Here is a 14,671-nt window from a genome sequence, read left to right on the forward strand (position 1 = left end):
CAACTGCATTTTGATAGCGCCTGCATGGCCACATCAGGCGTGGTACCCGGTTCTCCTACAGCTCTCCGACGATCGAGTCTGACAGCTCCCTCTCCGCCAGGACCTTCTGTCAAGGGAAGGAGGCCAGCTTCTTCATCCCGATCTCCCATCCCTCTACCTTTTGGCGTGGAGGATCCAGTTCTGAGGTAACTGTGTCCGGATGTGCGATCCATCCTCATTGCGGCCCACAAGTCAGCTACGAAGAGGTCATATGCTGCCTGCTTTACCCGATTCCAGAATTATTATTATTATTATTATTATTATTATTATTATTAAACTTTATTTATACCCCACTAGCATCTCCCGAAGGACTCGATGTGGCTTACAAAGGCCAAGGCCTCAATACACAACATAACAATACACCTAAAGCAAATTAAAACAATTAAAGCAGTATTAAAACAACAAAACAACAAGCAATAAACAATGCATCAAAACACGATAAAACTGGGCCGGGCCAGAGTAAAGGGTACAGGATTAAAAGTGCTGATGTGACAGGTGATATGTAAGGATTATAGGGCAAGTGCAATATGCAGTGTGTGGTGATCTTAATTCTAATAAAGTGCTTCTGGGACTTGGTATTGGAGATTTCCTAATCGGGGAAGACACATCAGAACAGCCAGGTCAAGTTCTTTCTGAAGACTGCCAATGTAGGGGCCTGTCTAAGATCTTTGGGGAGGGTGTTGCAGAGACAGGAAAAGGAAAAGGCCCTGTCTCGTGTCCCCACCAAACGTGCTTGCGACGCAGGCAGGATCACGAGCAGGGCCTCTCCAGATGAACGTAGTGAACACGTGGGTTCACAGACGGAGATGCGGTCACGCAGGTAGGCTGGTCCCAAACCGTTCAGGGCTTTGTAGGTAAGCACCTACACCTTAAATTGGGCTCGGATGATAAACGGCAGCCAGTGGAGCTCCTTGAACAGGAGGGTTGACCTCTCTCTGTAAGGAGCGCCAGTTAACATCCTGGCCGCAGCTCGTTGGACAAGTTGGAATTTCTGAGCCGTTTTCAAGGGCAGCCCCACGTAGAGCGTATTACAGTAATCCAACCTAGAGGTGACCAAGGCATGGACCACCCCGGCCAGATCAGCCTTCGCAAGGTACGGTCGCAGTTGTCGCACGAGTCTTAATTGTGCGAAAGCCCTCCCAGACACCGCCGACGCCTGAACCTCAAGCGTAAGCGATGAGTCCAAAAGGACTCCCAGACTGTGGACCTGTAGCTTCAGGGGGAGTGTAACCCCGTCCAAATTAGGTTGCCACCCTATACCCCGGTCAGGTTTACGAATTTCCTCCTTGAGAAAGGAATCAAAGAATCCCCATCTTTGATACCGACAGTTCTCCGATTTTTGTTTTCCCTCACCAAGCAGGGTCTCTTGCTTTTATCACTAAAGTCCCACCTTGCCGCCATTTCATGGCATACTCTTCCGGAACAATTTTGTGAGATCCTTCCTGAAGGGTTTTAACAATCTTCACCCTCCGGTCCGTCCTCCAACCCCTGGCGGAAGTCTCGATCTTGTCCTTGCCTGACTGGTACTACCACCGTCCGAGCCCCTGGCAACAGTTGACCTTCGCTTCCTCTCATAGAAGGTGGCATTCCTGGTGGCGATCAGTTCGGCCTGTTTACTTTTACTTTTCCATGCAGGTAGAGCAGTTCTCTGCATGGACATTTCCTTTCTTCCAAAGATTGTTTACCCCTTCCATGTGAATGAGGACATTGTTTTGCCTTCTTTCTTTCACTCTCCGTCTACCCCGACGGAAAAGAGACTGCTCCTCCTCAATGTGTGGAGGGCCTTATTGTTTTATAAGGACAGGATTTACCAGTCCCGAAGGACTCAGAGATTCTTTGTGTCGTACGCTCAGGATAAACTGGGCCTTCCGGTCGCTTCACAACACTTGTCGTGTTGGATTGCATCGACCATTGAACTATGCTGCCAGCTAGCCCATCACCAGCCTCCTGCAGTCATTCGGGCTCAATCGACCAGGGCAATGGCCGCCTCAACTGCCTTTTTGAAGGGGATTCCCTTGGACTCTATATGCAAGGCGGGCATCTGGGCGAACCCACAAATTTTTGTTTCCCATTATAGGCTGGACACTAGACGTAGGCCTGACATGGCCTTCGGTAGGGCGATCCTGACTTCTTGCGCTCCCTAGCCTCGGTATCAGGTTCCTCCGTACTGAGATAAATGTTTGAGTGTCGATGTCATACATGCCTGTGCTTCAGCTTTTGGCTATATTTGATGTTATGATTTTTTCATGCATTACTATGTTGTTTTTTCATCTTTGGGTTTGAGTGATGACAACTGGCTATGGGTCTCAAGGGCTATTGTGTCTTTTGTTCTTGTTTACATGCTTACTACCTTCCCCTTCTCAAGCTCGAGAATGTTGTGCTTTCAAGGCTCTTGATGATCTCTGTACCGTGTTTACAATGATGTTTACTTTCATGCAACCTTAAGACATGTGCCCTCATTTCAATGAGTGTGTTTACACGATGCTAACGGCCTTCTCTTTTGGCCGAAGGAGGATCACGAACTCCTGTGTTATGAATGTGTTGTTCCCCTTCTGTCAGGGGGTACTGTGTTTTGTTGATGATACAATAAAAATGTTTGGTCCTTATTAAAGGATTGGTTTGTTTTTTTCCCTGCCTCTGGGACCTCAGCTTGCTAGTCTCCATGTGTGTGCATTCACAGAGACCATGAAGAAAAATGGTAGGTTGCATACATATCTTTCTTTAAGTGGTGCTCTGTGAATTCACACAAACCCGCCCAGCCCCCCCCCCCCCAACAAACCTCTGCTTTCTTGCTGCCTTGTAGCGTAGGAACTGCTGAGTGTGCGCACGGGGCGCCTTTTATGCCCTGCCGGGGACTGGGCGGGGTTACCACCAAAACTTGAGAAGTTTAAGCTAGAGAAGCTGGTGCCTGCGCAGGCACAGACACTCCACATGTGTGAATTCACAGAGTACCACTCGAAGAAAGATGGTCACAGATATGTAACCTACCATTCTTGAGGTTGGCTCTGCATCTCGTGGTGCCAGAGCGCAGTCTGTTCAGCCTTCCAAGTCGCCCAGTCTTCTGTGTGCCCAGGGGGGAGTCTCTCATTTGATATCAGCCATTGGTTGAAGTTCTGGGTTTGAGCCTGCCACTTTTGGACTCTTGCTTGCTGAGGTGTTCCAGCGAGTGTCTCTGTAGATCTTAGAAAACTATTTCTAGATTTAAAACATTGACGTGCTGGCTGATACCCAAACAGGGGATTAGCTAGAGATGTCTCTGCCTCGGTCCTTTCACTATTGGTTGCTACTTCTTGGCAGATGTCAGGTGGTGCAATACCGGCTAAGCAGTGTAATTTCTCCAGTGGTGTAGGGCACAGACACCCTGTGATAATGCGGCATGTCTCATTAAGAGCCACATCTACTGTTTTAGTGTGGTGAGATGTGTTCCACACCGGGCATGCATACTCAGCAGCAGAGTACCATAGGGCAAGGGCAGATGTCTTCACTGTGTCTGGTTGTGGTCCCCAGGTTGTGCCAGTCAGCTTTCGTATGATATTGTTTCTAGCACCCACTTTTTGCTTGATGTTCAGGCAGTGCTTCTTGTAGGTAAGAGCACGGTCCAGAGTGACTCCCAGGTATTTGGGTGCGTTGCAATGCTCCAGTGGGATTCCTTCCCTTAGAGCTCGGGATGCTTGTCTGTTCTTCAGGTGAAAAGCACATGTCTGTGTTTTCGATTGATTAGGAATCAGCTGGTTTTCCCTGTACTAGACAGTAAGAGAACCTAAAGCTTCAGAGAGCTTCTGTTCAACCATTTCAAATCTCCCTGCTCGGGCAGCAATGGCACAACCGTCAGTGTAAATGACTAATACCTATAAAGTGGACAGCTGAAACCAGAATAAGGCCTCATAGTGTGAGGTAGGCCTTAGTCTATGAGAGAGGCCTCTGTTTGAGGTCTGTGAGGAGGCATCAGAGTGCTGGTTTTCCCTGTAATAGGCAGTAAGAGCACCTAAAGCTTTGGAGAGCTTCTGTTTCAACCATTTCAAAGCTCCCTGCTTGAGCAGTGATTGCATGATCGTTAGCATAGATGAAACTCTCTGTCCCTTCTGGCAGTGGTTGGTCATTTGTGTAAATGTTAAACATTGTACACTCCCCTGAGGCAGGCTGTTCTTCTGTTTTTGCTATCTGCTTCTATAGCCCTGGAATTCACCAAAACCCAAGAATTAACCTGAAAGTGAATGTGTAGATAAAGAGACACTATTGGGATTGCCTGCAGCTTTGCTTCTTTTTCTGTAAATATTTATCAGAAAGAAGGTCCTGAGTGGAAAAAGTTGCTCTGGCCTCTAATATTCAATTCAGTTCTTCTGTGCTGGGTTTGTTTACTATATGCATATTACAGTAACAGATGCCTAAGGCATCCATGAAGTAGTAATGAAGTATATTCCATTCAGTTTTCCTCCATCAAAGTAAATTGCTTCTGGTTTCGAACAAAGTAAATGTACTCCATTTTGAAAGGAGTAATTTTTATACAGTAAATGGTTCTGGCCCAGACTACCTGTTTGATTGTATCTCCTGTTATGAACCATCATGAAGTTTAAGATCATCTGGAGAGGCCCTGCTCTCGATCCCACTGCTGTCGCAAATGCGATTGGTGGGGACGAGAGACAGGGCCCTCCCAGCAGTGGCACCTTGTCTGTGGAATTCCCTTCCCAGAGACATGGGGATTGACCACCTCCCTCCTGTCCTTCAGAAGGAAACTTAAGACTTGGTTGTGGGACCTTGCGTTTGATCATTGAATAGTGGCTAGTGAAAAAAAGACATAAGTAATTCGAAGTGACAATGAATTCACCCGGACTCTGATTTTAACTGGAATGTTTTAACGACTGTTAAATGTTCTGTTTTAATGAATTTATTGATTATTTTTATCATTGTGATGGCACCGAACGGTGCTTGTTGTGAAGCTGCCCTGAGTCCCCCTTTGGCAGTGAGAAGGGCAGGGTACAAGTATATGAAATAAATCTATATAAATAAAAATGTAATGTTCGTTTGTGGGACCACTGGGTGACTTGGCCCCAAATTTGGCCACAAGACACTACCCCAAACAATCTATGTCCTTCACTCAGCTTCACCCCAATAACACTTTCTCCTCCATCCTCCCTTAGAAGGAAATTCAATTGTAAGCCTCAGGGAGGAAGGGAAGGAGTGTGTGTGCACGGCCAGCTGCGAGTGTGCATGCACAGCAGGTTCCCATGGAGCCCCCCCCCCCTTTTCAGGAGCTGGAAGAAAAGCCCTCATCCCCACAGGCCTGCCTCCTTGTCACTATCCTTTACATCAGGGATCCTCAAACTACGGGGTGTGGAGAAGGGTGTCCCGTCCCCCCAAGAAGTGCTGCACCAGGCAGCACTCCAGCAGGTGCAGAGGAGGCTGGGCTTCCTCCTCCACCTCTTTCAAGGGGGAACCTGCAACTGAAGGAAAGGAGGAACGGGAGCACATTAGGAGGTGAGGGGAAAGAACAAACAAAAAGAGGTAAATAACACTTCAGATTTACTTTGTTCCTTCACTCTGCAGCAATGCCCTTTTTTGGATTCTCCATGATCCTACATACCGAGATCAAAGAATCACTCAGCACAGGCAGGAGCAGCAGCAGCAAAAGAAACAGAGGCAGAGAGAGGGGGGTGGGGTGGAGGAGCAACAGGAATGGAGACGGACTTTCCTCGCTCGCTCGTTCTCTCTCCCTGCAGCATCCACCAGATTATTGGCTATGGCTCAGCAGGCTCCCAGCCCCATACTAACTTTAAGTTTGTGTAATATGGCTCCTCAGGGGGAGGGGGATGCCAAGGAGTAGCTTCTGTCGCCCTGGCAACCCCACCCTCCACTCTCGAGGGCCAGCAAGAGTTACCAAAAGCTTTGTTTATTGCAGAGGAGGCTCTTGTTTGGAGGTGAGAGGCAGAAGCCTGAGATTAGGGCCTGAGGCCTGCAAGAGGAGAGGTTTTGTGTGCAAAGGTTCTTTGAATTGCTGGGTACCTCTGAGCATGTGCTGAGTGATTCTTTGATCTTTCCAAAGGTAATGGATTGCAACTCCTTTCATCCCCAAAACACTTTGGGGATGATGGGAGATTAAACTTGGGGGTGCATCTGCACTGGGAAATTAATGTGGTTCAGTAGCACTTTAACTTCCATAGTTCAAGGCTGTGGATCCCTGGGAGTTGTAGTTTGACAAGGCCTTGGGCTACTTCTACAGTGAATGCAGTTCAGTTCCACTTCTGCGGCTCAAGAAATCTTGGGATTTGTTGTCTTGAGCCTCCTTTGCCGAGTATACCAAATTGCAAATCCCAGGATCTTGTAGCAGTCAAAGTGGTGTCAAACTGCATTAATTCTACAGTGTACATCAGGCATGAGCAGACTTTGGCCCTCCTGGTGTTTTGGACTTCAAATGTTGGAGTTATTTATGTATTTATTTATTTCCTATCCTATTTTTTTCTCTCCACGCAGAGACTCACGTGGTTCACAATAAAAAACATTACAATACAACTTAAAATATAAAATATACAATAATAAAGCAGTATTGTCATTATATATTATATGTAGTATTATAATTAATATTTTAGTATTCCTGGGTGTCTTCCTTGCTATCTTTTTGTAGTCGAGTGAAGATCCTTTTGTTTCATCAGGTCTTTGAAGGCTGATTGCACAGAAAAAAGACGTTTAATCTAGTGTGTTTTCTATATTTGTTGCTCTTCCTTCTAATGGCCTGTATTTTATTTTATTTTACTTATATTTTCAACTTTTGCATAATGTAAAAAAATAGCTGTATCTATTTTACCTCCTGTAAATCTGGAGTCCCAAACTGGGAGAAAGTATGAACAATAATTAACAATGATTGATTAATAATTAATCATTCTCTTTGACATCCTTTCAGTTTCATTCTGCATTTCAGTAGGGTCCATTTGTTTGAGGTGGTTTGTGCCCCGAGTTGCAAGCCACACTCTTTCAACCTTCACAATAATGATTTAATTCAGAGTTGGACAGTCTTGTCTTAAATTACAGTTCTATGAAAATATTCAGAAACATTTAACCTATTGCTACCTAATTACTTCCATTTTATTTTTATTTTTGTAACAAGCTTGTCTACCTCATTTTACATCTGTCCCTTCTGTCTATTGCTTCAACTGGAATTGCTATGTTTTCTGAGGACCACAGCAACGTGTGGCAGGGTACAGCTAGTAGATAAATAAATAAATGGTTCTCATAGCCTTGAATAATTTTTTAGTCATTTTCTGAAGTCCTATTTTAAAATACATGCCTTTATGTTGTGCAGTATCCCTCCCTTCCCTTGTTTTTTCATTAGAGAAAGCATGCTATTAACATTATCCTTATGGATTTGTCATCTTGTGTCTCCTGCCTTTAGGTTGTAGGCAGCATGGATGCCCATCCCAGCAGGTACTGTGCCACTGTGAGAGTTCAAAAACCCCGCCAGGAGATCATCCAAGACTTGGTCTCTATGGTTAGAGAACTCCTCATCCAGTTCTACAAGTCGACGCGCTTCAAACCCACACGGGTTATCTTCTACCGCGACGGAGTGTCAGAGGGACAGTTTCGACAGGTCTTTTATATAATTTATACCTCCATGTTTTGACAGCCTGTAGAGACGCTAATAGAGCAATAGGAACACCAGAGTGTATTAAAATGAGAAATCACACAGTAATAACAAAACACAAAGCCATCTCCAGATTATTGAAAAGGTAACATCAATTTTAAAAAGTAGAGCACATAAAAATGAGCCATGAAACCTGTTGTGGTTCAGCCTTATGAAGAGGAGGGGATTTGAGGCCTGATGGTTCTATAGGTGAGCAAACAGACGGGGGTTTAGAGCAAGATAGTGCTGTAGATGAGGGAACGGAGGGGTTTTTGGAGAAAGATGCTGTTGCTGAGACAGGGTGTGAAAATGGAACTGTTTTGGACTCCAACAGGCAGGGAGAGGAAAATAACTAACTCATCCGAGGGAGCACCTGGCTTTAACAGAGATACCAGGCTGCTTCTGAGGAGCAGAGATTCAGGTGCAGGAAATCGGAAAGAATCTGTGAGAACGAGAGGCAGAAGCAGGCCTCTCAAGATCAAAGGAATGCTCTCATGTTTTGCAGTCCTCAAAGTAGTGAGAGAGCTGTTGGGATTTTAGATCAAGCAACGCTACTGGAGCGAGGAACTCCTGTCTTGTTTCTAGCTCAAGCCTTAGTTCATGACCCAAGATTCGTGCTCTTGTTATGCTCCTTGTTTTATGGATTTACCTTTGGCCTCATGCTCATGTTTTGTTCCTTGTTTCCTGGACTTGTTTTGGAATTTGTGTTCATGATTTAACCATAATTTTCTGGATATACTTATACTTTGGAAGTTGCTTCTTTCATTGTCTCTTGGATTTTTACCCTTCCATTTGTTTGGTGCCTTTTCCCCCTTTTATATGTGTTTTTATCAATAAACCATGTTTGGTTTCTTGGTGAGCAAGGAGAACTCTCTGCTGGGGTATAACAAAACCCAAGATAGGTGACTTTACCAGTGCTGGGGGACAAGATTTTGATCCAGTAACTTGCCACAGATCCCATCAGTCCAGAAACTGGCAAAATTGTAAAGCAGGATGGAGAGGAGAGATTTGACATGGCATCCACTTCCACTTTTGGTTTTGTGAGATGGGAGCAGCAGCCTGCCAATACCAGGCTGCATCTCTTAAATGGCTGCAGGAGTGACATGTTTCTGCCCATGGAGGCAGGAGTTTTTTTTAAAAAAGGCAGCAAAATCCTGTACCTGGTCTTTGGTTGGACCAGGTACAGGTCCTTGGTTAGAATTAAATGTGAGTGGTGGAATGCAAGTACTCCAGCCACTGTACCGGACTGGCATTGGCCAGCAGAATTTCAGGTTCAGCCCACATGAGTCTTCCCTTTGGTTACTTTCTTCTCTCCACAGGGCAGAGTGTCTTACAGTTTGAAGAACTATGGAATCCTTATTTCTTTTTAGTAAATTTGAGATGTGTGTCCTACCACCATGTCTGTGTCACTGTAAAGCAAATATTAGCATGTGTTCATGTATTAAATATGTCTTCCATGTAATTTTGACCTGACAAGGAAATCAATGGGATCTAGATATTCAAAAATGCACCTCTGTGTTGTGAGAATGGAAATGTGATTTGTGCATGTGATAGCCATGTATTAATATGTGGGAGGAAATCACAGGGAGGAGGAAGCAAGCTTGTTTTCTGCTTCCCTGAAGACTAGGATGCGGAACAATGGCTTCAAACTACAAGAAAGAAGATTCCATCTGAACATGAGGAAGAACTTCCTGACTATGAGAGCTGTTCAGCAGTGGAACTCTCTGCCCCGGAGTGTGGTGGAGGGTCCTTCTTTGGAGGCTTTTAAACAGAGGCTGGATGGCCATTTGTCAGGGGTGCTTTGAATGCAATATTCCTGCTTCTTAGAAGGGGGTTGGACTGGATGGCCCATGAGGTCTCTTCCAACTCTACGATTCTATGTAAGAAACATTTCTGTTTCTGAACTATAGGTGCTGTATTATGAACTGCTAGCAATCCGCGAGGCCTGTATTAGCCTGGAAAAAGATTATCAGCCTGGCATAACATATATCGTTGTTCAGAAGAGGCATCATACGAGGCTGTTCTGTGCTGACAGGACAGAAAGGGTAAGACTGCTAAGGGTAAGATTACTGTTACACATGTAATTTCTTCCACAGGGATCCCTAAGTTGTGCTAGAGAAGTTAAGGGAACACTTCCAGATTTCCAGGTCTTCCAGGTCAATTCTGGAATCAATGTCTGGTGGAAATTGGGTGTAGATTTGTCCTGGAAGACATGGAGATTCCTTCTGGTTGAGGTTGACTATAGAGTAGCCTTGGTGGACCTAAAGATGAGAAATGTTCTCTCAAGTTTTTTAAAAAGCACTCTTTATTTGTAGTTTTTTCCACTTTCTGCATCCATTAAAACTTGCAAATGTGGAAGACAACTGTATTTCTTTGATCTTTTCATAAATTGTCAAAGCCACTACATCAGGTATGGGCAATCCCAGGTCCAGGGGCCAGATGTGGTCCCTTGGGCTCTTTTCTCAGGCCCTCCTCTCTCTCACCATCCTATCCTTCCTTCTCTCTTTCCTTCCTCCTTCCCTTCCTTACTTCGCTCTTTCTTCTTCCATCCTTCCTTCCCTTCTAACTCTTTGTCTTTTCTTTCCTCTTTCCTCCCTCTTTTTATTCCTTCTATCTTTTCCTTCCACCCTTTCCTCCTTCCTTCCTTCCCTTTTGTCTTTCCTTCCTTCTTTCTTCCCTCCCTCCCTTCTCTTTTTCCTTCCTCCTTTCCTCCTGGGGGATGTTTAGCTGGGAGAAGAGAAGGTGGAGAGAGAACATGGGAAGCATGTTTCAAGATTTAAAAGGGTGTCCCATTGAACAGGAGGAGGAGGGAACTGACTTCCTTCTTCTCTAGAGACAAGGGCACAAGGGAGCAATGGGTTCAAATGGCAGGGAAAGAGATTTGATTGAAAAAATTAGGAAGAATTGGAGAGTGGTATAGGTTGTCTCGAAGTGTGGTGGAATCTCCTTCTCTGGAGGCTTTTCCGCAGAGACTGTATATTGGGAGTTCTTTGACTGTATCTTTCTGCGTGGTAGGGGGTTGGACTGGATAGCCCTTGGGTCTCTTCCAACTCTGGAATTCTATATCAGGAGTAGGCAATACGGGGTCTAATGGATACACTTTTTTCTTTCTTTCTTTCTTTCTTTATTATTATTTTCCGACACAAAAATAGTACCATCACATACGATCATTGTTAGAAATTCAGTTGCTAAATTACATTATGAATACATTTCACATATTGCATATTGTTTTCCTAATGCTCTTATCTGTCTCCCCTTCACCTTACCCTTGTGTCTGCCAGTTTTACACCCCTCCTCCCCACCCCCCCTTCAGGGAACAGTATTTACCTTAATTCAGATCTTAATTTAATTGAACAATTGTAAAAAGAGAATGGTTTAGCACATTATATCTTTCTTTTCCTTCCACTTTTTTGATCAGTCTTTCCCACTTCTGCACCCAAGTTTTCTTAAATCAGCATGTTGTGCATTTGCTTCTTTTTTCATGGATATAATCCTGAAGCATATATTCTGCTAAATACTCATAACATTTTTAACCTCCCATTTTCTATAATCTTTTCACCCCAACGCCACAGTTGCTTGGGCAGCTAATATCATATATTTTATAATTTCCTCCCAGGCTTTGATATTATTTTTTTTGTCAAATTTCTTTGTAAAAAATTCTATTTTATTCAAAGCCAGTTTATATTCTATTATTTCTTCCATTTTGTTTATTACCTTGTTATAGAACTCTTGTACTCTATCACATTCCCACCACATGTGGGGAATAGGAGCCGATTTTCCTACATCTATGCCAACAAAGTTTTGTGCTAGTTTTTGTCATCTGGGCTATTTTGATTTGGGTTCTATACCATTTAGTCAATAATTTCCTTTGCGTTTCTTTAATCTGCAAATAAATTTATTTTCATTACTTCTGTCCCGATTTTTATGCCTTCAATTTTAACGTTGTTTCTCATTAGATTCGCCAAGGGTTCTATTGCCAACGCAAATAGTATGGGAGAGAGAGGGCATCCTTGCTTTGTTCCACTATTGATCTTAATAGTTCTTGTTTTAGTTCCATTAATCAATATTTGTGTTTGATTATCTTTGTAAAGTTCCTTAATTATTTCGCAAAATTGTCTTCCCAAGTTAAAGTCTTCACAAACTTTGTGCAAATATTCATGGTTGGCCGTATCGAATGCTTTATACACGTCCAATTTTAGTAACAAACGTTTCTCTTTTCCCCTAGTAGCTTGATTAATTATATTAAAGATATTTCTTATAGGATCAGCTAATCTTCTATTTTTGATAAAAACTATATTGGTCTTCCCCTATTAAATTTGGAATTATATCTGACAACCTATTTGCAAGAAGTTTTGTAAAAAAATTATAATCTACATTACACAGAGTAATTGGTCTATATGAGTTTGGGTTGGTTTCGTCTTTGCTAGGTTTTAAGATTGTAATTATTTCAGATTTCTTCCATGTTTCAGGGATGATTTTATTTTTTTTAATATCTCATTGAATAAAATTTCTAATTGAGGGGTGATTACTCAATTAAATATTTTATAGAAATTAGACGTAAAGCCATCAGGTCCAGGAGAGGAGTTTGATTTAAGATTGTTAATAACCTCTTCAATTTCCTTACTGGTGATAGGTCTATTCAGTTTTGATTGTGATTGGAGATCTAATTTTCTTGTGATAATTCCTTCAGCTTTTCCAATTTCTTTATCCATATATAATTTTTCATAATAACTAGCCATTATTTCTCTCAAGTCATCCTCTTTGGTTTTCATTTGTCCCTTTGCATCTTTTAATTTTAATATCTTATTCCTTCCTTTCCTTGATTTAAGGTAGCTAGCTAATCTCCTAGTGTTATTTGTGGAGTTGACTTGGAAATCATTTTTTTACAAACAAATATTTTTTTGTTAATTCAATTTTCTCTAACTCTTCTATTATCTTTCTATTCTCTTTCCATCTTTCTTTATTTTGAATTGTTGGGGGGGGGGGGGGTTGAAAATTTTGAAATCGTTTATCCCCTTTCTGTTTTACATCCTCTTTTCTTTGTTCTAATTTTTTAAATACCTATTTCTATTGTAATACATTTTCCTCTAATAACGGCTTTAAAGGCATCCCAAATTATATTTTCCTTTAAATCAGGGGATCTATTAATTTTAAAGAACTGCTTGATTTCCTCATTTAGCTCTTGTTTGTCCTGTTCTTAGATGTTACTAATGGATTAAATCTCCATCTATACTCCTTTCTCCTATTTATGCTACCCACTCTAAGAAATAGAGGGGCATGGTCTCCTGGCCACCTATTTCCAACTGATGTCTCCACAATGGGTAAAACGTTATTATTACCAATAAGAAAATAATCTAGAGTGAATGAATTATGTCTAGCAGAATAGTATGTGAGGGTGTCGACTCTTTGTCCCAGTCTTTCATTAACTTCACGAAGATTCCATTTTTAAGGTTAATTTTCCTTTCTCCCCCAGTTTTCCCAGTCTTCTTATTGTTCCTATCTTTATAGAGATCTAAATTCAGATCTCCGCCTATAATTATATCTCCCTCTGCCTCTCGTTCTATTTTTTAAAATTTTTTATTACTAAATCTTTTTTGCCCCTTATTGGCCCGTAGACATTAATAATAGAAACTTTACAATCATTTAATTTTCCACATGCCATTATGAACCTCCCCTCCTCATTTGTAATAATTTTCTCTGTTACAAAAGCAAGATCATTTTTTATTATAATGCCAACTTCCTGAGAGTTACTTGTGCCCTTGGATTCATATTGAGCATCCTAATTAGCTAAATTTAACAATTTTGATCTCCCTACGTAATGAGTCTCCTGTAGACACACCATCGTTACCTGATTTTCTGTTAATAATTTACGTAATCTGTCTTTTTAAAATTCCGATTTAAGACCGTTAATGTTGACTGTCATCAAATGAATAGAATCTAAATGAGCCATTACATTTAATTAATTCACTTTGTAAATCTTTGTGCTTTCCATTCCCCTTATATCATATTTTTGAACCACTGTTCCCTCACCTCCCCATTCTTCCTTCCCTCCCATCCCTTCCCCCCTTCTCCGTCTGGATTTTGATTCCTCCCTGCTACCCAAGGGAGGAATGGCAAAGAAAAAAAAATTCTTGCCATTTCCAGACAGTTTGTCAGGACCAGAGTCAACTTAGCCCTCCCTCCCCGCTTTCTTCTGTAAAACAACATTACAGGCAGTAATAAACCTCCCCCTGTCTCTAAGACTATCCCTTTCTCTTTCTCCTGGCTTAGAGAGAGGGATAAGATTAACCATATCTAACAAATAATCAATAGCTAATATTCCTAATACAATGTAACCCGACTTAATACATTAAGTTATAACAGGAGATTTGGAAAGTGGGATAATAGAAATGATAACAAAGACAAAAATGCTGTAAAAATTAACCCAACTACCCCCCATTAATAGTAAAGCCTTGAAATTAATTGGTCACATTAGTCCCATTAATCGCATCTTTTAAGTTTTAAACATCCATTATTGTTGAGCATAGCTCGTTTGACCCTTTAATCTTAAAGATAAATTAAGAAAAGTTGGCAGTGCTCCTAGTTCCAATGCATTGTTGTGTATAGTCTTTCTTCCCAGGTTTTTTTTTTTTGTCCATTGGCTGTTCTCCTTCTCTTCCTTTATCCTCCTGATCTGTGTCCTTTGAATTTTCTCGTCCGTCTTCTGGAGCTCTGCCAAATGTTTTTCACCACCGCTGTCTTGATAGAGATCCAGCTGTTTAAGGAGTTCAGTACTTGTCGAAGGCTTTCATGGCTGGAATCACTAGGTTCTTGTGGGTTTTTTCGGGCTATAGAGCCATGTTTTAGAGGCATTTCTCCTGATGTTTCGCCTGCATCTATGGCAAGCATCCTCAGAGGTAGAGGTCTGTTGGAATTGATGTATGGCAGGAACACTTTTCCTCTGGGTGGATCTTTGTATTTACTCTCGTGGCTTGTTCTTGGTCTTGCAGCCCTTCTGATGTCTGACATCAGACATCAGAA

The 14,671-nt window shown here is 42.2% G+C and overlaps 1 protein-coding gene across 3 annotated transcripts in view; it reads left to right on the forward strand.

Annotated features, from left to right (window-relative positions):
• LOC137095532 (protein argonaute-3-like) overlaps positions 1-14,671 on the forward strand; it is a 255,766-nt gene that overhangs the window by 211,062 nt on the left and 30,033 nt on the right. For 2 of the 3 annotated variants that reach the window (XM_067462306.1, XM_067462304.1), the window contains exons 15-16: positions 7,424-7,618; positions 9,562-9,711. In XM_067462306.1, coding sequence (XP_067318407.1) covers positions 7,424-7,618; positions 9,562-9,711 — 345 coding nt within the window. The remainder of the gene's footprint in view (positions 1-7,423; positions 7,619-9,561; positions 9,712-14,671) is intronic. The other variant, XM_067462305.1, reaches the window with a different exon arrangement.

This window comes from Anolis sagrei, chromosome Y, assembly GCF_037176765.1.
Source record: "Anolis sagrei isolate rAnoSag1 chromosome Y, rAnoSag1.mat, whole genome shotgun sequence".
Taxonomy (NCBI): domain Eukaryota; kingdom Metazoa; phylum Chordata; class Lepidosauria; order Squamata; family Dactyloidae; genus Anolis; species Anolis sagrei.